This window comes from Microtus oregoni, unplaced genomic scaffold, assembly GCF_018167655.1.
Source record: "Microtus oregoni isolate MIOR12 unplaced genomic scaffold, Mior012 000006F_ref0000085, whole genome shotgun sequence".
In the NCBI taxonomy this organism is placed as follows: domain Eukaryota; kingdom Metazoa; phylum Chordata; class Mammalia; order Rodentia; family Cricetidae; genus Microtus; species Microtus oregoni.
The window spans coordinates 52,370,907-52,396,837 of NW_024543065.1; the positions used below are offsets into that span (position 1 = coordinate 52,370,907).

General features: G+C 39.4%; 1 protein-coding gene across 1 annotated transcript in view; it reads left to right on the forward strand.

The window, feature by feature from the left end:
- Window positions 1–12,783, forward strand: part of LOC121449938 (ankyrin repeat domain-containing protein 7-like) — a 30,660-nt gene extending 17,877 nt beyond the window's left edge. Inside the window, exon 5 of the mRNA XM_041654597.1 lies at window positions 12,678–12,783. Coding sequence (XP_041510531.1) covers window positions 12,678–12,783 — 106 coding nt within the window. The remainder of the gene's footprint in view (window positions 1–12,677) is intronic.
- Window positions 12,784–25,931: the final 13,148 nt, after the last annotated feature.

Here is a 25,931-nt window from a genome sequence, read left to right on the forward strand (position 1 = left end):
GGTGGTTTTGGTGCATGCTTTTAATCCTAGCACTCAGGAAAGCAGAGGCAGGTGGATCTGTGAGTTCAAGGCAAGCCTGGTTTACAAGAACCAGTTCCAGGACAGGCTTCAAAACTACAGAGAAACTCTGTCTCAAAAAACCAAAAAAAAAAAAAAAAAAAGGAAAAAAAGAATTTCATCATGTACTTGCGCACAGACTACCAATAAAGCAGCTTCAAATCACCAAAATATGGTGAATTCTGATATTGTTGGCAGCTTGAGGTTTAGATGTTTAGATTTTTCGATGTTTGATGTTTAGATCAAGATGTTGCTCCCAAAGCAATTTCTTGGAGAGAGTGAGTGACTAAATGTAACGCCTAAAAAGTTTCTTGACAGAAAACAGGACAAGGTGCTGTAGGTTTAGGGGAAGAAATGAAATAGGAGCATTAAGTACTTAGAACACAAAACAGTCAGTTACTGCAACCATCAGAACAAAGTGTGTGGAAAAACCACCATTCCCCTGTCTTGTGTGCTTGGATGTGTGTGTGTGTGTGTGTGTGTGTGTGTGTGTGTGTGTGTGTGTTTTAATCAAGAGATAAATTGTCTGTGTTCTTCTCCATGAGGAAAGGTGGAAAGGAGAGCAGTCATTAATCATCACCAACTGTTGAAGAATGAATTCAGAATTATTTGGCTTGGCCTCTTTGCCCATGCCTTTAATCCCAGAATGTGGGAGGCAGGAGGCATAGATCTCTTTGATTTCAAGACAAACACGAAACATATAGTGTATTAAAAGTTAGCTGGAATACATAATGAGATCCTGTTTCAAAAAATGTTTTTGTAAATATGTAATGTAAGATGTATGAGGGACTCAAAAATAAAGAATTTATGTAATATGTAATATAAGATGTATTAGGGACTCAAAAATAAAGAATTTATAAACATGCTAAGTGTTTTTATATGGATAATTAAATGATGATCACTTTCAACATATGTCACAGTGAAGGAACAATGACAAGAGAGCCAGAGCAGAGAAAGAAAAAGTGTGTCACCTTCAACAAAGGTAAGAATTACTCCATCTGTCCTACCTTCCCCGAAGAAAAAGGAATAAGGAAGAGTAAAGATTTTTAGATCCCAAAAAGGAGTTAAGGAAAACAAGTATAAATCAAGCACTTTCAAGTGTGAAGTATTTTTATCAAAACATTGCTTATTTTACTTTAATGCTGATATCTGTACAGCCTTTGAATAAATGAGAAAACATCTTTACACAGCACATGTCTTCCATAGTCTAGTCACATTGCAGCAAATAGGATTGTCAGAAATACAGATTCTTTTTGAGTTTTATGACAAATGCCTTGTATTTTGTACTGCATATCATAACACATCTCAATGCCACTAAAATGAAATTAAGTCACAAAAAACCTTAATCAATTATTTTCATTAACTAATTTCCTACCTTATGATGTTATTAAATCGACTGAGTTCTTAAATGTCTGTGAAAGTTCTCAGTTTGGAAAGTTTTGGCATACTGCATAATTGTTTTCTTTAGAAATCTCCTACTTTAGGGTGGAAGTGTTTCTTTTACAGTGAATGCATTGATTTTCAGGAAGACTTAACAATCCTTATATGTTTTCCTTTTCTTTCTTTTTCTTCTTCCTTTTTCTTGGTCCCTGCCTCCCCTCGTTCCTTCCACCCATCCCTAAATCAATCCCTCCCTTCTTTCTTTCTTTCTTTCTTTCTTTCTTTCTTTCTTTCTTTCTTTCTTTCTCTCTCTCTGAAGTGCTAGAGGTTGAGGATAAGGCTTTGGGAGCATTGTAGGCAAGCACCCTACCCATTATCTCTGCCTTCTGTTTTTGTTAAATAGAACATGGTAAGGGTGTATATCATTTCCATACTGCAAAGCATGATTCAAGAATAAAAACTGAAACAAGGAGCTGGAGAGATGGCTCAGCGGTGAAGAGCACTGGCAGCTCTTCCAGAGGTCCTGAGTTCAATTCCCAGCACCCACACGGTGGCTCACAATCATCTGTAATGAGATCTGGTGCCCTCGTCTGGTCTTCAGGAATATATGTAGACAAAACACTGTAGATGTAATAAATCTTAAAAAAAATTGAAATGAAAAGCAAAGTGAAGAAAATGATACCATTCTGTATTTCAAAGAATTGTCTGCTTCTCCGTTGAGTCTGGAGAGACTTTGTGGCAGTGGCAGGAGCACCACGTAGTATTTACTTTCACCAAATGACATCACAGGGACTTTTATACCTAAGTTGCCAGTGGCAACCACACTAGGTAGTGAATCCAAAACCCTCTTCCCTCAAGAGGCAAGATGAAGAGAGTCAATATTATTGTAATGGAGACAGCTTTGTGTCACTGTATTATGAAGTTTGTTGTTCATGGCATCTGTGGTGGTGAGAACTGACTGAGGCCTCCTGCATAATAAGCATAGGCTTTCCTACTGAGCCGCAATCCCAGTCCACTAGTTGGTGGCTCAAGTGGCTGTCCTGAGACATGGGGGAATGCTGAAAAGGCACACTAAAATTCCTTGACTTTAAACAAGACAAAAATGAATGATTTCATTTCTTTTTTGGTTTGTTTATGTTTATTTTAGGGTTTTTTTTTGAGACAGGGTTTTTCTGTATGTATATGTATGTATATTTCTGTATGTATATTTAATGTATTCTCTACACAATCTTGCCTTGAACTCCCATAGAGCCTCCTGCCTCTGTTTCCAAGCACTGGGATTAAAGGTGTGAGCCACCACTGCCAGCCTCCAATGTTTCATTTCTAAAAGCAAACTGCAAGTGAGCAGTGAAGGATTGAGTGAGTTTATTGTTTACACATGTGAACTTGTACAATGATCCTATGTCAGAAGGAAGCCCATGGAATTTGCTGCTCCAGTCTCACAGCTGCTTCTCTGATGCTCTTGCACCTGAGTTCGAGCTTGGGGTTATTACTCCCAAGGGAGAGATCTTTCCAGTAATTCATTTTAGGGGAGATGATGCCTGCTATCATGAGCATCCTTTAAGCTGCATATAAATCTGGAAACACAGATGGAACTAAGGATATTCTTTCCCCAAAGGGGATGAGGAGAGGAAGCTTGATGCCTGTCCTCCCTTGAGCTGTTATGTAAAGGTCTCTGTCCCTCTTCTCTTTCTTTCTGCCAGGTTTCATCCTGATACAAAAGACAGAAACAATACATATAGTTCCAGTGGTAGGAATTTGCCTGATAAAATGAACAATTTTAACTAAAAGGCTCAACAAGATTCTTTGTTTCCTTGAAGAACAAAAATATGTATAGGCCCATGGATCTTGTTTTCCATTTTGAATCTGTTGTTTTGTTTGTGAGACATAGTTTTATTGTTATGTAGTTCTGGCTGTCTTGGGAATCACAGGGTGATTGTTTATTTTTAGGTATTGTGCTTGATAAGTTTAAGTCTTGTTTGATTTGAAATAAACAAAATGGATTAATTCTCCATGAACAAATTTACTAAAAAAGAGTATTTACTCTAGAATAGTCTAGATTAGTCTCAAAAATGGATACTATGTATCTAATTATTTTATATGTTATATTTCTCTAGCATTGTAACAAATTCATTTTGAGTTTTTTAGAAGTACATTACAATACCAATAAGAAGCCTTTTTGCAGGTAAGGTCTAAGAATACAATAATACTAAGGAAATTCCAAGATAACAAGCCAATAATTGGTTGTATTCTCTGATAGATACTGATTTATACACTCAATTTTTGCTTTGTCTTACAATCCCCATAGTATTATCAATGTATTTTAGCCAGAAATATTATTGTTTTTAGATCGTGGACATGAGTTGTATACTCAACCATCATGTCCCAAGTACCAATTCTGCGTTTTGGAAAATGAGCCTACTGATGAAAACCACACTCACTATGTCCATCTGACACTTAGTGCCTTTTCAAATTTTTTCTGAACTCAGCTAGTGAACTAGATCTTCATCGCATTTGTCATTCTGAGAGCTGACAGGATTTGGGATCATTCTGCATTATCACACAGTATTACAAGAAGCCAACAAATTACTTTCTTCCTTTGACACCATCTCCACATGCAGAGGCCCTTTTGTTCTGTGTAGGACCCTTTTATAGATGGTGGAAGATCCCATGCCTTCCTCCTACCACAGTGCTCCATCCATCACTTTTCCATTCCTGTGAGCTGTTTTCTACAGTAATGAAGTCTCTGGATCTCAGTAGATTATCTGGATGTAGAGAGCCAAACTGTGGCATGTTTACTCTTTATGTGTCTATAAAAGGGGCTTTGTCTTCCCCATCAGTAGGACATGAACATAGAGTAAAAGGCCCCTTCTGTCAGTGATCTGCTATCTCAGACACTGATTTGGCAGAAAATTAAAGGTGGTATGTCAAGCTAGTTCTGTGCTCATCTTAATTGATTACTTCCATAATAGAGGACAATTGTGTTATCATTTGTGGGAACATGTATCATAAAGCATTCGATACACATTAGTAAATTGCTTATTACTAATTATTTATTAATAAATTACTCCAAGTTAAAAGGTCCAAAGTGCAGATTCATAAATTACAGTAGCTACAATTGTTCAAAGACACACCTTGTAAAAACCATGTTCTCTTCTACTAGGAATTCTAAACTGTCTCAAGCTAATAACCTGAAATTATCCACTGAGTTTTATTGTTGTTTGTTCATATTTTTATCTCATTAAAGTTAATAGCAATGCTCATTTGGCATAGAAACAGGCCGATTGTGGTTTCAAGTCCACTCATGAATGGACTACTAAGGGATAGCTTGAGCATAGCCTAGGCCATGGTATCTTGTCAGAGTGCTAGCAGAAGCAGGAATCTATTCTATGGTCCACAAACAAACCTTGTGAGAGATAGCATCACAAGCATTGAGAGCCCACAAAGTAACCTGAGAGAGAGGGGTTCTGTGATGCTCTAGGAACAGACGATGACATGACAAGTGGAATCGGGGTACTAATTACATTGAGCACAAGAGTGACCATTAGTTACTACAGTTTTAAAAAATGTGCTGGAAAGAAACTACTGCCTTTGGTGTTCTCTCTCTCTCTCTCTCTCTCTCTCTCTCTCTCTCTCTCTGTCTCTGTCTCTCTCTGTCTCTCTCTCTCTCTTTCTCTCTCTCTCTGTCTCTCTCTCTCTCTCTCTCTTTCTCTCTCTATCTATCTCTGTCTGTCTTTCTCTCTTTCTCTCCCTCGTGTGTTTCTATGCTTTCGTTGGACTAATTTCTGTGGACTAAATCTTTCCTTTCTTTCACATGGGAAAAGTTTTAAAAAAGTGTCACCAAACCTAATCAACTGATTGAAGGACAAGTTAATGCTTGACTGTAAATCTCTAATGTATGTTAGGAAATCAAACAGCAAATAACCAAAGCATTTGGTAAATGTTCTTGTATGAATATTAAAATATTACATTTTAAAATATGCAACAGCGGTATACGACCACCTGGAGAGCTGAAACCAATACTTAAGAAGTCTCTTCAGATCAGTGGAGGTAAGAGTAATCATGAATACTTTGCTGCTACTTCCCTAGTTTCAATAGCAACTTAATTCATTCAAAAAAGGAACAAAGTAAATAAGATATAATCGTAATTTCATTTTTTAAAATTTGCTTCCTAATGTTCTTCACATTCAAAATTATTTTAGAAATGATTTTCTGAGAAATTTCAGTATCAAACTATATTATCTGAACCATGTTTATTTATTTAACATGAGCCTCTGATGCACACAGTATCTTTGTATAAATAAAAGAACCTCTAACTAGTCCACAGTATGTGTCCTCTAGAATTATGTGACAGCAATTTTGCTTGTTATACAATGAATTTTTCTTTCATTTTTCTAATAAATATATTACATTTATGCTACATATATATTCGTGTCAATGAAAGGTGATCATGTAAAAAACAGAAATACAGTATTCAATTACTTTCATTAAGGATTTTGATAACTAAATTAACTACATTTTTATGGGTTTTGTTCCTTTCTATAATTTCTCTACTTAGACATATTAGAAAATTCACATATGGTTTTATGTTTATCTTTAATTATCTGCTATTTAATCTGACTATTTCTTGGCATAAGAAATAATAGGCTTGCTCAACTTTTTTAAAAAATGTACTTTGAGTCCTGTAGGCAGTGCTGCAGATTGAACATTGCCATTCTAAGCACTCTAGACTAGCGCTCACCCTAATGGCTATACCGCCAGCACCTTTTTCCTTTGGTTTTATTAGTGGAGGATATGGTGATACTTGGTTTATATGCTGATAGACATAATTTCCAGAACAATTTACCACAGTAGGAGGAAGGCTGAGAAAAGAGCATCATTCTGTAGGGGACAGCACTGACTGGTCGACTGAGTCTGGATAAGATTCTAAGAGGGGGAGGAACACTGCAGAGTTTGGGCTCTCAGCTGTCACCACAGTGTCTTTCACACCTACCTTGCCTATTGAGAGCACAGCATCAAGTGAATAGGAGTACGTGGAGTGTAGAGGGTCTGAAAGACTTTATTGAAAAGAGTCAGTATTATTGTAATGTGGGTGACTGTCCTTTACATTATTTCCACACTAAATTTCCTTTGTGGTGACGATGGTTGATGGAGGTCTCTCACATGCTAAGCCTCATTGGCAGTCCATTTGTTGGTGGGACAAATGCTCTGCCTCAGCCATAGGCAATGTCAAGGAGGTTATACTGGAGTTTCCATACTGTGAATGAAATAAGCAAAAATTTGCTTTATTCCTTTGTAGAGGGCAGGCTGTTAGCATGCAGTGAAAGCTGCTCACTTGAAGCTGTGTATGTGTGGACATAAACGTTTCCTGTGAGGTACTACTCCCATGGAATTGCTGTTTTTTCCCCATGTCTCTTTCATGCTTCTCGCCCTAGAGATACAGTTCAGGGTGCATAACTACTGCAGGGGGCTTTCCCATAGCTCTTACCATGGGAGGTGATAGCAGCTAGTGCTGAGCTTCTTTGCACTGCCCGTTAGCGAGGGACCAGAAGCTAGAACTGAGGGGCTTCTGCAGCTTCCTCAGAAGCACTTGAGGAGAGTACACACAATGCCCCCCCCCCTCTCTCTCTCTGTAGCTTTGCTACCCTGGCATCTGGAAATTCTTTGCCCTTGGTCTACCTGTGTTTCTTAACTTTTGCTATGCTGCAAAGAGCGGTCCTCATAGACTTAGCTTTCCTGTGTCTGGAATTTTCATCTTCAACGAAATAAGTTCAACTTAATCTTTAGAGAGGCTCTTTTCACTTCCATGCAAGATGAGTACGCTCACTTGCAATTCTCCTAACACCACTAGTCCAGAGACAAATCCAGCAGCAGCAACACTGTGCTACTGCTTTAACATTTCAGCTTGTGATATTGATTCTGGTTAAGATGTCAGTTTCTCTGTTTGATAATGCTCATGATCATAGGTATTTTGTATACCAATTTATTATTAGTATCGACTTTTGATAAAATTGTCTCTGTATTTTAAACATACAAAGAAGTGTAAATTAAGAGTTATTCTTGTTTTTATTGTCTATAAATCAGTATTCACCTTGAAGGCTACACAGATTCAAAGTATATGTAGTAATGAAGCATTGGCCTTGGCATTCAATGCTCTTTTTTCTACAGTTGCTTATAACATATTTTGCCTTTTTACTCTGTAGATAATGGAAGAAATCAAGACCAAATCCCACTCAGGTAAGAATGTCTGGATTTTAAATACAGTATGTAGAGAATATAAAGTTCAGAAGCTGGCACCAAGCTTTCCTCTGTGTAAAACAATTTTAGCTTCTTGATTATTCGCTAATGAAAGCTGAATTATGCCTCAGATACAGCGTGCAATGCTGTTGGGACTCCCTGTCTGTGGCGGTGATTCAGCAGATAAAATGCTAGCTATGCATATGGGAGAATGGGAGATGGATGCCCAGGGTCCACCTGAGGCCTGTTGGTCTTGTGCGCTTCTAAAATCCTGGTGAGCTTTGGTGAGATTGCAGGTGGAGACAGAGCATACTCTCACATTTTCTGAATGTCTTGCCTGGATTGCTAGCCTGGGGCTTGCATTCATGAATGAGATTCAGCCATATAACTAAGGCTGAGGGTGAGGGTCGACACCCAAGTCTGTACTCCAATCACTACACCTACACACTGGCACGTATTTAACTGAAATCATACATACTTACAAATACACTACACATAACATGCAGTTACATATATGTAAAAATATTAGTTTTCAGGCTGTTAATCCTGTTTACTAGTATGTTTGGGACAGGGTGTCTGCTGGGAAGAGTGTGGGCAAAACTCTCCCAGACTTTGCTGAGAAAATCACCTCAAAATGGCCTTATAGACATGCTTCTGTTTAGCAGGTTTATTTCCCTCTTAATGAGTTCCACCTCTGTGGTGAATCCCTAGGTAGGTGGAAGTTACAAAAAGAAAGTGTTTGTTCCAGAGTTTGCCAATCAGAAACCCTGAAATTAGGAACTTTTAGCTGTAGATCAGATGAATCAAAGCTGAGGGGACAATGTTGCTCCCTAGTGTCCTATAAAATGACTCAGAAATACCCTTGAGTATAAAGAGTTTCAACATATGCATGTGGACACACTATCAAATCTTCAATGCCCCAAAATATGATGACTTCTGAGATTGATGGCAACTTAATGCTTAGACATGGAGTCCATTTCATGTTTTCCCAAAGCTACTCTTTGAAGAGAGTGCTATGAAATGAAATGCCTAATTTTTTTTTTTTTTTTTTTTTTTTACAAAAAACAGGCCATGGTACTTTAGGTTCAGGGGAACAAATGAAATAGGAGCATTAAGTGCTCAAAACAATCAGTTACTGCAAGCATCATAACAAGTGTGTGCAAAACTCGCCATTTCCCCCTCTTATGTGATTGGATGTGTGTGTGTGTGTGTGTGTGTGTGTGTTGCATGTTTGTGTTGCATGTGTGCATGTGTCTATGCCTGTTGCATGCTTTGCATATTTTTTGTGCAGACATGAGGGAAAGAGGAGGATATTGGTGTCTTGCATCATTCTCTAACTTATCCACTTGACATAAGATCTCTGACTGACCCTGGAGCTGGTCTGGCAGCCAACAAGCCCAATTGGTAGCCTGTTCCACCCACAGTACTGGGGTACATGTGCATGTGTCCATGCCCAGTTTTTTATGTGGATGCTGAGGATTCAAACTCAGGTTGATCTGTGTTGGCAGCAAACATTCTTATTGACTGAGCCATCTCCCAAACCACTGGCTTTTTAAATTTTCATTTTTAAATAGAACTATGAGTGAGTCTTCACTGAATGTTACATAGATTGAGACAAGTTGAAACTGCCAAAGTAAAAACTTTTTAAAACGGGGGTCAACGTTGAATTACATAAATGCAAAAATGTCACTTAGTGCACAGATAACAAATCTTTCAAGAGAGATGCTCTAAGGACCAAACTCACCCCTCACTGCATGTTTTTATTCTAAAGGCTCTCTGAAAACCCTCATGTTACAACAGAGGACACGGCCACCACCTCTGCTATTAAGGTAAAATTCTCCTTTGTGAAATTTGTTCCCTTATGAATTTTGTTAAAATGCAGCAGTACTCTACCTATCACAGTTTTATATGGAAATTTGGTCAGAGAAAAGTGTTTGGTATCAGTGAACCATCCTTTCTATAAATTCCAGTGAGCAGTAAGTCCTTGCAGATAGCGGTGGCCCAATAAATGATATTAACACGTGAGTTTTCCAGAACCCATTACCTGGTTATTGCAGTGTAATGAGTATAAAATCACCACCTGATCTAGATAATGTCAGTTCCCCATGCTAACAGAATACTAAGCAGAAGTCTTCATGAAGAGCTACAGTCAGACACACTGATAAATGACACAGGCTTCAAATGCACAAAGATGATGCTTAGCTTAGGAGAAAGAAAAAGCTCACATCACAATGAGTTTTTCTCCATCTTCATTCTGAACTGATAAAAACCAATCTCTACCTCAATCTCTGTTTTTCTCTCCTCTCTCTCTCGCACACACTTCTTTTCATTAAAAAGCTAGAACACACACACACACACACACACACACACACACACATATGCCAGCAGATCAGAGCCCTTACATTGCAATCCTATTGATAGGAGTTCCATCCCAGATAACACAACAAACAACAAGTGTCTCACATATGTAATCTCAACACCCCTAAATCCAGATTGGAGGCTGAAAGAGTAGAATAGCTCTGAAACCTACAAACCAGCGAGACTGGAACACACAGAGGCACAGAAACATTGCGAGACCCTGTCTCACCCAATGAAAGCAGAGAGCTGCCTCCTGAAGGTTATCCTCTGCCCTTGACACACACACACACACACACACACACACACACACACACGTGCGCGCACACATGTATGCATGCACGTATACACACACGCACTAGCATAGCACAAACAGGCGTATTAATTCAAGCACACAAGCAAACACACACTCCAATAGTAATTTTTAGGATGATACAATATTGATTATTCAGATAATAAATGGTGTCTCTATATTCATTGGCACTCCTGTTGTGTAACTAACCTATAAGGAAAATATTTTCAGGGTCTTCTCAGTCATCTTCAGTGTTTCTAATTTCCATGTGACATGTGTCCTGGAAAACTATACTTGTACCATGTGGCCCTTTCCTTCCCTTTTGATAACTGGCTTAAGCATATTTAGTTAATGATGAAGCAATGAGTGAAACATATGGCGTGTGAAAATGTGTCTAAGGCTCACAAATCTCGAGCTTTGATGTGTTCACGCTCATCATTCTCAAGGAAACCAATGAACTGAACATTTTCACATGATGCCCTTGAGCAGTTCGGACACACATGTAGTATGTGTACTCCCTCATCTGTTTTCCTTTACAAACAATGCTTCTCAAGCTATTTTGTTTACCATCTCCACTTTACATTGTTTGATCATGTTGGGTAAGCTTTGGAACGTTTGAGTATTTCACATAAGTAGCACAAATCCTCCTCAAACCTGGTACAGAAAGGTAAACCTAGGCTGCTAAGTTAGGAGTCTCCCTGAGATGTCATGAATGATTAAGGCCTAGCATCATTGTTTGTAATTGGAATAAAAGTTGGGGAGGCTCCCCTTCTGACAAAGAGCATCAAATGCATTTTCAAAACTGGCACTTCCTAAATATATTTATTTATTAAAGATTTCTGCCTCCTCTCCGCCACCACCTCCCATTTCCCTCCCCCTCCCCCAATCAAGTCCCCCTCCCTCGCCCGTCCGAAGAGCAATCAGGGTTCCCTGCCCTGTGGGAAGTCCAAGGACCACCGACCTCCATGCAGGTCTAGTAAGGCACATGGTTCCAATGGGATACATACAATTTCATCACCACCATGATTGAGGCCGGCAGGCATGGTGCTGTAGCAGCAGCTGAGAGTTACATTTAAATCTATACAGGGAACCAAGAGCTCACTAGAAATGGCACCAGTCTTCTGAAACCCAAGACCACACAACTCCTCCAACAAGGCCACACCACCTATCCTTCCCCCCAAATAGTTCCACTGCCTGGAAACCAACATTCAAATATACGAGCCCATGAGTCTGTTCTCATTCAAGCCAGCACAGAGATGCTGGAACAGGCCATCGCATTCATCAGCCATATATAAAAACAGTCATAGCTAAGGAGTAAGAGTTTGCATGGCATCTCCCAGAACCCTTCCTTCACCTCCATAGTTTCCATCCGCTGTGGGTAGTGGCACACTTTATTCATGCATTTCAAAAGTCACCCTCACTATTCTGTTATCCCGGGAACCTAATGGGCAATTGTGAAAGCCATGGGGAAAGCAGTAGTGTGGTGCAGAAGAGAGAGGTTCTTTTTGTTTCCAAAGCCCCCGATTGTCACATTCTCTTAATCTGGATGGAATGTAAAATCCTTGTCATAAAGACAGGAGAGGACACATTGTGTCTTTTTTTTCCCATCTTTCTTTTATAGAGAGGTAGCAAAGAACAGTAGAAACGAAGGCATAAAGCTGAATAGATCCCCTTTTAAGATTCTCAAACTCTGGGCCTTTGACGAAACCAATGGAAGCAAAAGTTTCAGGATATCAGCAGTTATAGTGATAAAATTAGCCTGAGAAAACAAACATTTGGGGACTCTAAATCAAGACCCTGACATTAACAGATAAGTTCTAAAATGAACAAAAATAAGTGAGATTTTCAATGAAATCTAACATCTCAAAATCTCCTTAAAGGTTGAAACAAAGAAGGGAGAAGATTTCCTTCCTCCACCTATTATGCATGACATCGTGCCCCAGCCTCCTGCCCATGCCGATGCCACATCAACTTCTCATGTTAGTGAAACAGGTGACAATCGTCAGTCATCCGAGGAAACTACTGTTAACAACACCAGCGTGGATCACACACCTTCTCTAGGTACTTATACTGGGCATGCAAGGGGGAGAACACATGCTGTCCCTGAGCTTGCTCCTGGTAGCCACACTGGTGACACCATGGACCCTGTGCAACATTCTGACCCTGTTCTTGATACCTGCTTAGAAGAGAACACAGTGTCTTAGCTTCACTACTGACCAGAAATCTGCTCTTGTTTGTATCCCAGGTGACACGTTGGACCCTCAGAATGCTCATATGCGGGTTCTTGCTTCAAGTCCTGCTCACGGTACCAGCTATGCAGCGAATACTCCCGTCATGGTTTTTCCAATTTGGGCAGCAACCACATCCTTGCTCCTCCTAACATCATCAATGTGGTTGCTGCAGTTGGTGACTTTGACGATGCCGTGGATATGGAACCTAATTTAGAAATCCTGCACAGTTAAAGTTAAAGGAGCTTAACAAGGTAAGTTAGACCACACCAATGGCTTAAAATAGATAAATATTTCTGCACTTTGTATAGGATTCTTTAGATATTACCTATAACTAGAAAAAATGATTATCTTTTCTAGTCATATTGAAAATGCATCACATAAAATTAACAAAATCAGTTTAGTCCAACCAAACTGATCAAGTAAAGTTGGTAAGCACACAGTTGCCTCCCATGCTGGAATGAGGAAATGATTTTCACTCTTAATGTGAAACTTGTATTTTCTGAATGGCTAAGCAGGGAAATGTAACTGTTAGATATTAGTTGTTATTTTTCTGTGTCCATACACCATGACTTATGTGGACAGCATTATTTTGGAAACAAACACCCCAAAAGAAACAACTTCTGAGAATAAAACCAATGAAACAAGACTCCACATTCTCACCATTCTCAAATACAATGATATTCATTGTGACATGACACTACATAGGATTCTATGGGTGATGCCTCTGTTACTGCTTATCTTGACGATGCTACCAATGATGTTCTTGATACTACTGATAATTCTTGCTTTTCTTTTTAGTTCCTGCTGAACAACCTATGAGGAGCTCCTGTCATCAAGTGACAATATGTCAGAAATATTTTTTGAGGTTTTCTTTCGTTTTATTGTTTGAAGAATATTTTCAGTTTACTCTTTGACATTTTAATGTATGTAATTCAGATCATCCATGTTGCTCATATCTTCCCCATTTCTGTCCTCTGCCTCCATCCCATCCCCTAACTTGTCCTCATCCCATTTTTGTATCATTTATCTTAAGGAGTAAGACTTCCAGTAGGATCCCCCACAGCCAAGTGCATGTGGACATTATCAGTTGGACTAAGTGAGTTATTTAAAAAGGGAGGGAGACATGACATCCATCTTTCACCACTTTTGCAGATAAATTACATATAGTGTTTTGTTCCTTGAATTACTGGCCAGGCATTAAAACATTAAATCTTACCTAATTCTATAGACCTTATTATGCTTTCAGTACATGTAAAGCTTGCTAAACTTTCATTCACCTATTTAAACATGTACTGTACATGCATCCCCAGAGAGAGGACACAACTCAAGGGGATACACAATTCAATAGGAATTTGACTTTATCTAGTGGAACATACTGATAAATTCTGAAAGATAAACAAAAACAATTTGCTACTTAGACTTTCTCTCTTAATCCTTGATCAGAAGCCTCCTAGTTGTGTGGAATTCTAAGGAGTTTAAGGATCTGTAATGGAGAGTTGAAAGGAGCAAAGGGTCAAAAGTATTTCCAAGAGGTCAATAAATTCATTATTCTGCCATCCGATAAAATATTGAAATCAATTTCTGCCTAGAATGAATTTCATGAAATTTCCAGAAAATGAGTAGAGTTGCTCATTTGTAACAAAAGATGACAAATATTAGATGCCGAGTTTGCCACATCTTTATGAATACAAATATAGATATGTATGGGTTCCTTGGCACTCTATTGTTCAACATTCAGGAATGAAAAATTCCACTGAGAATTGTTGAGGCTAAGAGGCTCAGCTAGGGTTAGAATATAAAAATCAACATGGCATATGTGTGGGGGGGTTATGTATGTATATATGTACAATTAAAATACCTGGTCCTTTAAATGAGCTCAATTGTAGTCAGAATGCATGATTTTAAAACTGTATTTTTAAGGAAGCATGTGGAATATACTGCAGGGGAGGAAAGAATACTATCAAAATATATCATAAAAATAAATTATAAAAAAAAGAAAAATAAATAAATTATAATGTATTTCTGGGAGCATATAGTAATCTAGTTCCTTCTTAGTTCACCTCCTTTTGTAGTTTTCTAAAAAACCTATTAACCTGTTGTATATTATTTTGAAAAAATTAAAGATATTAGACACCTTTAAAAATGATGTTTTTATGATGTTATTACATTGGCTTTCAAGTGACAATCTGTCAGAAATATTTTATAAAATTTAGAAATTTTCCTCATTTAGACCTTGGGAGCTCAGTCCAGTGCTTCAATGTGGGTCTCTGTCTCCATCTCAATCCATCTCCAGATGAAGGTTCTATGGTGATATGCAAGATATTCATCAGTGTGGCTATAGGATAGGGCCAGTTCAGGCGCCCTCCCCTCAGCTGCTCAAGGAACAAGCTGGGGACATCTCCTTGGATACCTGGAAACTTCTCTAGAGTCCAGTCTCTTGCCAACCCTAAAATGGCTCCCTTAATTAAGATATATACTTCCCTGCTCCCATATCCACTCTTCCTCCATCCTCAACTGTCCCATCCCCCCAAGTTCTCCCCATCCTTCCCTTCTCACTTCTCTCTCCCCCTCTCCCCTTACTCCCACCTTACCCCCACCCGCAAGCTCTCAATTTTGCCTGGCTATCTTGTCTACTTCCAATATCTGGGAGGATAACTACATGTGTTTCTTTAGGCTCACCTTCCTATTTCGCTTCTCTAGGATCACAATGTATAGGCTCAATGTCCTTTATTTATGGCTAGAATCCACTAATGAGTGAGTACATACCATATTCATCTTTTTGGGTCTGGGTTACCTCACTCAGGATAGTGTGTTCTATTTCCATCCATTTGGATGCAAAATTCAAGATGTCATTGTTTTTTACCACTGAGGAGAAAGAACATGAACAAGGAAGTCAGGACCACAAGGGGTGCATCCATCCACTGTGACAGTGGGGCTGATCTAATGGGAGCTCACCAAGGCCAGCTGGACTGGGATTGATGGAGCATATGATCAAACCGGACTCTCTGAACATGGCTGACAAGGAGGGCTGACTGAGAAGCCAAGGACGATGGCACTGGGTTTTGATTCTACTGCATGTACTGGCTTTGTGGGAGCCTAGTCTGTTTGGATGCTCACCTTCCTAGACATGGATGGAGGGGGAGGACCTTGGATTCCCACAGGGCAGGGAATCCTGACTGCTCTTTGAACTGGAGAGGGAGGGAGAGGGAAATAGGAGTGGAGGAGGTGAAAAATTTTAATAATAATAATAATAATTAATAAAATAAAATTCTTACTCTCAGAAAAAAAATTAGAAATTTTAATGTTAAATATTTCTCTGAAAATTGATACAGTATATATTGAATTTTGTATATAAGTTTTTAGTAGCTTTTCATTAAAATGTACTATGAAAATATTTTTAAACTGTTTCCTTGTATTGTACAAGCTGATGGCATGACCTCTTGGTGACATGTTTAAGGAGAAAGCTTCTATTATAGCTATCAGAGATAGAATAGACAGCGGCATATCAAATCACCCAGAGCAGAAAGAGATGTTGGCTGAACATAGTCAACTGCACCTGCCTATGATAGAAGTAGAAGCAGAGCAGAGAGGCAGATGGAGAGAGACAGAAGAGGAGACACAGAGAGAGGAAGAGGAACATAGAGACAGGGAGACAGAGAGATAGGTTTAGAAAGAGAATGAGAAGCTGGGAGAGGGATGCTTCTGAACTAGAGGGAGTTTAGGGTAGGGAGCAGGGTAGAAGACCTAGAACACGAGCATGGACTCTGACATGTCCAGTGGGTACTGGTGCTACTGAAGGACCTGGAGGCTAGTCTGTACCTTGTTATAGTAATAGATAATGACCACAGATAGTCAACTTTTCCTACTGCCAGTGAGAAGAGAAATGACCCCTTTGAGAAGAGGAAGTAGCTTCACAAGTTTTTAATGAATGTTGGATTTATCTACCCTCCAGAAATCCTCCAAAAGTCCAAATTGAGCCCATTTCTGAGTATCTGGGCCTGCAATTGCAGTTTTGGAAACTGGAGTTCAATGAATTTTAGTGGATTTTCCAAGGCACAAACCAGTCATGTTGAGGTTTCCATTCTCACACTGCTCTCACATGAGTAAAAACACCACCCGAACTACTCTATTGGCCTTAACATCCATAGATTTAAACTGTGGCTGCTTACCTGCATTCCCTCTTTACTTTTTATGACATTCCATCACCAGCACATGACCCTGAATATTTAATTACTGATGGATGGAAACTAGTTACGACCCACTAAGGATCGGCAATAAAACCATATATGTAATGTAAGTATTAATTATATATATATGTCTTATCAAACATTTCTTTATTAATATGTAGAGCTGGTTTTGGAGTTGACTATGGCTCAATCCCTCTTCAATCTCAAGCCTGTTGATAAGAGATATTTCAGAGTTTCTGTCTCAGGTCAAGAGCCATGAAATGGGACAGAATAAGAATAATTATATACTTGATAAACTTTCTTTGCCTTTCCTCATATCTGTGTCTTTCTTTATATGTCAGCATATGTCTTTGTTGTTAATGTTTAAATTTCCCATAACAAACAACAACTTTTCCTACAGTAATCTTTGAAGTTTCCAGGATGAAGATGGGGCTCCACGACATCAACTTAATCTGGTTATTATGATGTCATGAATTTTTTTAAGCGCTAAAATTAGACCTCTTTTTTGGTACCAACTGTATGAGACAATTTCGAATGGTGCACGTTTTTGACAACACTCTGGCCGGACCTTCTCAAAACACTCAGAGACTAGTTACAATTTTCTTAGGTGAAAGGTTAATTTGGGAATTTTACCGTCATTTGCTTTCACAGGACCCTCTAAGAAGAACGTTGCCCCCATGTCAGCTTGAAGCAATCTTAGAGGACAAAGTCCCCTCTCCCAACAGAGTTTGCCCTCAGTGTTAGGGACATCATTTAGTGGTTGGTTTAGGGTTGAGGGGATGAGGAGGTATTTTATGGAATTAGGGGTACTTAAAAAAGGGGGGATTAACTGGTTTGATGGGATGATTGGTATTTGTGAATTACTGTTTTTAGAAAATTGTATTGGTACTGTTTCTTGTATATTGATATATTGAATATTGAATGTGAGTGTTCCTACCTCTATTTTTGTATAAGAGTATGCTTATAACTTTGTCTATATTGTATTGATACATCTACCATATTACAATGTACATTTCTACCTCTGATACTATTTATATAATAACATTGTTTACATTTGATATGTAATGACATTGTTTACAGTTGAATATCATTGTCTTCATATATTGCACAGTTGTTTATTCTCTTAGTCTTCAAGTTAGATAGGTATTGAGAATTATATGTTTGTCATATTTATTTTTAGGTTAATCAGGTTTTTTAGATACATACATAGAGATTATATTTAGTATAGATAGTATGATCTTCAGCCTCTTCGAAGAGCTGTAGAAAATGGCCTTTAATCTAACCTAGAATTTTGTGCCAACGAGACACAATGACTCCTGGCAACACCTCTCTACTCCTGAGAGAACGTTGAGCACCTAAGACACTCCACTGGGAGCTTGTCTTCTTGGTAGAACTGGCCTTTGGGTTAAGAAAAGCACATACCTCAACTACTGACAAAGATACAGAATATCCATAAGTGGATGAAACAGGATTGTCTTATCTTGCCAAGACAGGGTAGGATAGTTCTAAAAAAGTTTCTTGCCTTTAATAATGGTATGTCAGTTATGTTAGGCCTTAGCCAAAGTTGGTTGACTCAACATTGCAAACGAGACTTTGGGTGATTGCCCAGGTAGTCAGTTGTCTCTGTCACTTGTTGCACATTTTGGATATCTCTCGTTTGTTAAGAAATATTAACTCCCTTCTCAGATCTTTGACGGAGTTGAAGATTATATAATTGTAGTTACTCTCTACATTATTTAGACTCCTTGAGATAGAATGTTTAGCAAAACTTTTGTTATATGTTGCTTGCTCAATATTGTTTGTTATATTTATTATTTGTTACTATTGTATATAGTTGTATTTGGCTTAGTTTGGTCTTACTTAGACAAAGGGGGAGATGCAGGGTTAGCCCAGCCCATTAGGGGGCGTGTTCGCCTCGGTCTAATGTTTATATATAAATCTGGCAGGCGTGAGCCCTGCCAATCTCTATTTTGTATCTCCTGCTCATCGCTGGATCTCTGGTGTTGTAAACTATCCCTTCATTAAAATTTGCTGTTTCATATTAGGCTAGCCTGGTTATTACGCCGCTTACAACCTTGGCCCTAACTTAACACTTTCCCTGCTTTTACATGGGCTGACCTAATTCAGCAGTTTTTCCCATAATCCAATGACTTTCAGCAGCTGCTGTCCCTGTTTCACTAACATTAAAAATTTTAAAATTAAAAGTTAATAAAGTATTATGTATTCTATCTCTGGGGGTCCTTTTATCCTTCCATTTAATAGACATCTTCCTTAGAGTGTGATTAGATTTTTCTTCTAATCTGTATGTTTTGTAGCTTAATTTGTTTATTTACTTTAAATCAGAAACAGTTAAGATAATCTCCTCTTTTTATTTTTTCAGGAAATATCTGTAATCCCCAGTAGAATAAATCTTTCTGTACTGCATTAAACATTCTTTCCGAGGTAACTGTATGAGAAGCAGCCAATAGAATCTCATCCTATGGGCTGGAGAGATGGCTCAGAGGTTAAGAGCACTGGCTGCTCTTCCAGAAGTCCTGAGTTCAATTCCCAGCAACCACATGGTGGCTCACAACCATCTATACTGAGATCTGGTGCCCTCCTCTGGCATGCAGGAGTACATTGAGGCAGAATGTTGTACACATAATAAATAAATCTAAAAAAAAAAGAATCTCATCCTATAATGACAGATAAGAGCTTGAGGAAATTATTTACATTACCACTTCCAGTGCTTGAGCTACAAAATAATGACACAAAGCTGGGCTATTTAGCAATTTTTTTTAAGGAAGTACTTTTACTGATGTCTTCACAGACAGATTATTATAATTAGGCCCTATAAAGGCAAATTTTTCTCCATCTTGTTCTTGTAAGGGATTCCAGTCTGAAGAGATTCCATAGGTTGAATTATCTTATTAATAGCTCTTAGATCAGTGAATATTTTTCATTTTCCATTTTTTTTATTACAAATACAGGAAACTTTCAAGGACTGGTAGTTTCATTGATGTGCTTAGCATCTGTTCTTTAGTTAAGGGCCATTATTTTACCCCCATTGGCTTTAATCTCCTTTTCTGTTCTTCAGGTTCTATGCATTCAATCCACTTCACATTTTTGCTCCACCTGAGATAAGATTTCAGTGTCTAAAAACTGAGTGGAGACCTTGCATAGGCCAATTGAGATTTTAAGAATTTTGAAAAGTTACAAATATATAGGCCTGAATATTGATGGGGGAGAGTCTTTTGTTTTGTGTTAATTTCATTGGTTAAATAAAGAGACTGCCTTGGCCCTTCAATAGGACATAAAATTAGGTAGGCGGGGTAAACAGAACATAATGCTGGGAGAAAGAAGCTGAGTCAAGGAGTCGCCATGATTCTCCTACCAGACACAGACGCAGGTTAAGATCTTCCCTGGTAAGACACCTCGTGGTGTTACAGGGATATTAGAAATGGGTTAGATCGATATGTAAGAGCTAGCCAATAAGAGGCTGGAACTAATGGGCCAGGCAGTGTTTAAAAGAATACAGTTTCCGTGTAATTATTCTGGGCATAAGCTAGCCGGGTGGTGGGACGCAGCCCAGCCAGCCAATCTTATTACAACAGAGCTTTAGCTTTTAATAGGTCTGATTATCAATGCCATTGACTTGTAATTTTAGCTTTGGCAAGCAAGAAAATTAGGGTCCAGTCACCCATCTGCACAGCCAGACATGGAATAAGAAGGAAAAATTATACAGAAATAGAGAAAAATAAAAGCCTAGAGGCAAAAGGTAGACAAGATAATTTAAGAAAAACTGGTTAGAAACAGGCCAAGGGAAGATTGGGCATTTATAATTAATAGTAAGAATCCACGTGTGTTTATTTGGGAGCAGGGTGGTGGGCCCTCAAAAGCATAAAGAGTAAAGAGTAAAACAACCAACTACAAGCACCCATGTCAGTTGGCTCACAAATATTTATAAGTCATTTCACGGACCTGGCATGCTTTTCTGGCTTCCTAGCATACTATACTCACCTGGTGAAAATATACACTCAAACACACACATGCACACACTCTTTAAAGCTGTTAACTTGTTTCTTTTGTACAACTTTGTAGTAAGGAGTGGTGGGCTGAGTTCCTGCCACCCCAGCTCCTGGCCGCCTGGCTAGCTTATGCCCCGAAATAATTACATGGAAACTGTATTCATTTAAACACTGCCTGGCCCATTAGTTCTAGCCTCTTATTGGCTAATTCTCACATCTTGCTTTAACCCATATTTAATAATCTGTGTAGCACCACGAGGTGTGGTTTACTAGGAAAGATCTTAACTTGTGTCTGTGTCGGGTGGGAGAATCATGGCGACTGCCTGGAGAGGAGAGGCATGGTGTCTGGCTCAGTGCCTTCTTCCTCCCAGAATTCACTTCTGTTTACTCCACCTATCTAAGCTGCTGTCCTATCAAAGGCCAAGCAGTTTCTTTATTAATTAACCAATGAAAGCAACAGATAGATAGAAGACCCACCTCCATAATAACTTGGTTTTATTCCTCTTCTCTCTGTATTCCAAGTTCCTCCATGCTCTTTTCCTAGGATAACTCCTATTTCAGTATCATGAGTCCCCCAGAGAACACCAGGAGTCCTAGTTCATATGCAAAGGCAAACAGCCTTTATTGCAAGCTTGAGCTTGGACTCTAGTCTGTCCTGTCACAGTGGCTGGATCAGGGAGAGCATTGAGCTCAGCCATGGCATGGTTTGTAAGGATCAAAGGATGGGGTGGGGTAGAGGAATTCTGGATTCAGATAGGGTTTGAACTCCTGACAGGGCAGTAGTGGGGTATCAGAAGTCTTCTCAAACTCGGATTGATACTAGTGTTGCTACAAGGAAGTTTGGAAACTATATACAAGATAGGTAAGGTATCCTTAACGTTTGGAGCATCTAGTACTTGTTTGCCTCAATGCTGATTGGTTCCCTGCAGGGTACAGTCTGTGGTTTTTCCTATTTATTGTAAGGGTGAGGCCTAGTCTCATTATTGCTGTTCTGCAGCCTGTCATCACTGCACTAATATTAAATTAGATCTCTTCAATAACTTCCTAAACTGGATAGATGATAACTCTGTTCAGTTTCCTTTGTTTGAGTTTACTTGAGCGTCATGTTTGAATAGTTTTCCCTTTCCAAGATTACAAAGGGGGTGAAGGTTGGAAGCTGAAGGTGATTCAGACTAAGAACCCCCAAATCATGCTATGCCCAAAGTTCAGATCCCTGGAATATCACCATAAGACTGAATCTGATGCCAAAGCAAGAGTCTTTACTGTGAGGTAGCATGGGCCTCCCCATAGGCGAGGAGAAGGAAGAGGGAAAAGGAGGAGGAGGCAACAGTAGTGGCAGCAGGAGCAGAGCTGGAGAGACCCTGAGTGTTGTGGAGATGTGGTTAATATAGATGGGAAGGCCGGCTTGCTATTGGCTGCTCCCCTTCTGATTGGCTCCTCCAATAAAGGGGAGGAGCCCCTGGTGTTAGGAGTCAGGGAGAGGTCACACCTATAGATGAGATGTTACTCCTCCCCTTTGCTAAATTCTATGAGGAATCCTGTCTCCAGACTGGATGTTACTTCTTCCCTACTCAGGGATTGGTCGGGTTTTCCTGCTCAAGAATTGGCTGGTTTCATGATAGGGGCACAGAATACTCTGATTTCAGGACCAAACTGTGTTTCTTTTTCTGATCCTTTTTCTCTTTTGGGGCCAGGCTCTGGTTCTGGGGGCAAAGTGTGTTTCTTTGGCTCTAGTTTCAGAGTCAGAGTGCTTTTCTCTTCTTTGGGTCTAGGGATAAAGTGTTTCTTTCACTGGCTCAGGTCCCAGATCCAGACTATTACTGTCACTACCTCTGCATTAGAGCCAGGTGCTCAGGGATTATGGCAGGCTATGGATCGGCCCGGATCTCTCACTCAGGAGACCATTCAAATGACCTCAAAGGGAAGACCACTGAACAATACATTTTCCTGCAGTAATCTTTAAAGTTTCCAGGAAGAGAATGGGGCCCCACAGCAACAACTCCACCTCGTGGTATGATGTCGTGATGCTGATAGCACTACATTAAGATCAGCTTTGGGTACCAGCTGCTCAAGAAGATTCCAACTTGGTTAGCTGAAATGGCACATCTTACAACGTTTTGGCCAGAACTTCAAATGATAATTTCAGAAAAACCCTACCAAGTCCTCAGAGACTATTTGCAATTATACCAGACAGTAATCTTGAAACAACGATCATTTTAGTTTCACAGGATCCCATAGAAAGAACATGGCCCCCATGACAGCTGGAAATAATTCTAGAAGACGACATCCCCTTTCCTAACTAAGTTTGTCCTCAATGTTAGGTACATCTATTAGGGGTTCTTTACATGTGGTATAAAAGGAGTTTGGGGGAAATTATGTAGGCTCAAGGATCTCTTTAAAAAATAAAAATAATAAAATGGTTGGGATAATAGGTAGATAAGTATGAGCTTACTCACATTACTAATACTAGTGAGTAACAGAGTGAATACTTGTGAGCTATTATTTATAGACAATTTACATTGATATAAATTCTTTTTTTTTCTTTTGTTTTTTTGAGACAGGATTTCTCTTTAGCTTTGGAGCCTGTCTTAGAATTATCTTTGTAGACCAGGCTGGCCTCGAACTCACAGAGATCTGCCTGCCTCTGCCTCCCCAGTGCTGGGATTAAAGGTGTGTGCCTCCACTGCCTGGTGATATAGATTCTTATATATTGATACAAATTCAAATTATATTGGTTATATTAAATATGCTCCTATTTCTTTTAATAATATTGGAACACCTATGCAAACTTATTTTTGCCATATTGTGTGAATGCATGTTTCTAACTCTGGTTAAGATATTTGCATATTGATGCAATTTTAGGATATATACATCAAATATCAGACGCATATATTGCATTACACATTTCTACCTCTGATCAAGTTTCTTATACATTGTTTACATTTTGAGGTTATTGTCCTCATTTGCTGCACAGTTGTTTAAAGAAGATTTAATATTTTAAGAAGAAGCGTAGTCTTTAACCTATATAGGTATTAAGAATTATAGGTCAATAGTCATTCATGTTTGTCATACTTATAGTTAGACTAATCAGGTTCTTTACATACACAGAGACTGTATTCTGCATAGATAGGTAATCTTCAACCACTTCACAGAACTGTAGAATATGGCATTCAAATAAGTCAAGATTCTGTTGATGTGAGACATGATAGCTCCTGGCAGCACCAATCTATTCCTGAGAGAATGTTGAGCTCTGAAGACACTCCACTTGGAGCTTGTTTTTTTTTTTTTTCTTGGCAAAACTGGCCTTAGGGCAAAGAACTGCCCATGTCTCAACCACTGACAAAATGCACAATGTCCAAAAAGGACAAGCAGTATACAAGAAAATAGACTCCCAATCCTTGCCAAGACATGGTAAAACAGTTTTAAAAATTTTCCTGCCTCTGACAAATGGTCTGTCAGTTATTCTAGGCCTTAGCCAAATTTGGTTGTTCTAACATTGCAAATGAACTTGAGTGATTGTCCAGGTATCTGACTGACTCTGTCAATACCTGAACCTTTAGATAGTTGTTTGATTGTGCTTCCTATTTTCCCCAGTAGTAGTATTTCCCTTCTCAGGTCTTCTATGGAGTTGAAGACTATATAGTTGTAGTTACTTCTCTCCCATGACTTAGACAAGCCTTTCTAATAAAAGACTTAAGACTTCTTAGAATAGGATACGTATTAAAACATTTAGCCTGTGTTTCTTGTTTGATATTGTTTATGCTGGTTGTAATTCTAATTTTTATACTTGATATTTGTTCTTATTGTTTATAGTTTTGTATTATGCTTAGCACTCTTTTATTTTCGACAAAAAGGGAGGTGATGTTGAAAGACCCTACAGACCCCCTCCCCAAAACCCGCAGTTAGCATGCTCCCGGGGAACGTCCTGTTTGTTTTAAACAAATCTCCGGATCAGCAGCCAGCCTGCTCCCATTAGAACATCCCAGGTGCCTGAGAGAACAGGAGATAGAGATAGGAAGACTGCAAGGCAAGATGTCAATAAGATAGGATGTCAACAAAGCAGGTTAGCTCTAAGATAGGAACAGGATGATTGTTGCCAGGCATGCATGCTGAGAGAGGAAACCTTTCATGACCCCACCCCCCCCCCCCCCCCCCCCCCCCGCATTCCGATAACCACGCTTTTGCTTCTGTAAACTTGCTTCTTGCTGACACCCATGCTGAGAGGGGAAACCATTCATGCCCCCGCCTCATTCCGGTCGATCGATAACCACGCTTTTGCTTCTGTAAACTTGCTTTTTGCTCTTCCCTATAAAAAGCCCGCCCTCCAGTTGGCAGGTGCGCAAATCTTCCGAGAGATCTTGCTGCCCACAGGTACCTGTGTCTACTCAATAAACCTCTTGCGATTTGCATCCGTGCGGTCTCGGCCTGTTCCTTGGCGTTGGGGAGGTCTCCTCCCGAAAAGAGGTCCTCCTCGAGGGTCTTTCAATGTAGGAACTCATTCAGGCAGTAGCCTTTATGATATCAGCTCACTTTGGGTGTGGTGAATTTTAGTATACATACAGATGTAAAAACTTGCACAGCCTCTTGGCTGCTGAATCTGGTTCCCTATTCTCCACTCCTTCAAAGGACAACTGCTCTGTGAGTCTCCCCCTAAATAAATAACCTTTTACTACACTCTATTCTGGGCTATTGTGGGACAATTTTATTATAATCTACAACAGACACGGTCCCTGACAAGCTCTAGAAAGTCATCGTTTAACACACAGTCTTCCAGAGAAAGGTAGGAAAGCTTTGTGATTAGAAGATTTTTGTCTTCAGGAAAGCTAACATCCACAAGTTATGAAACAATCAAGTTACAGTGGCACTTCCGCCCGCGAAAGGCAGGAGGATCCCTAAGAATTATGGGAAATGTAGTCCTAGATACGCCCACCGCAGGACACTAACATACCTTCCATTGGGGGCGACTGAAAGGGCCAACCTATTCAGTCGCGAATTTTGGGAAATGTAGTCTGTCACAGTCCCATCTTCATTACACTAGGATACAGTCCGTCGCAAGATGCTTGGAGGGCCGGAATACTCTGTCGCGAATTTTGGGAAATGTAGTCCGGAAATCCTATGTTCAAAGCTAACTTCCTCTGTCTGTGTCGTCCTGGTCCCCTGGGAATTCTGGGAAGTGTGCTCCCGG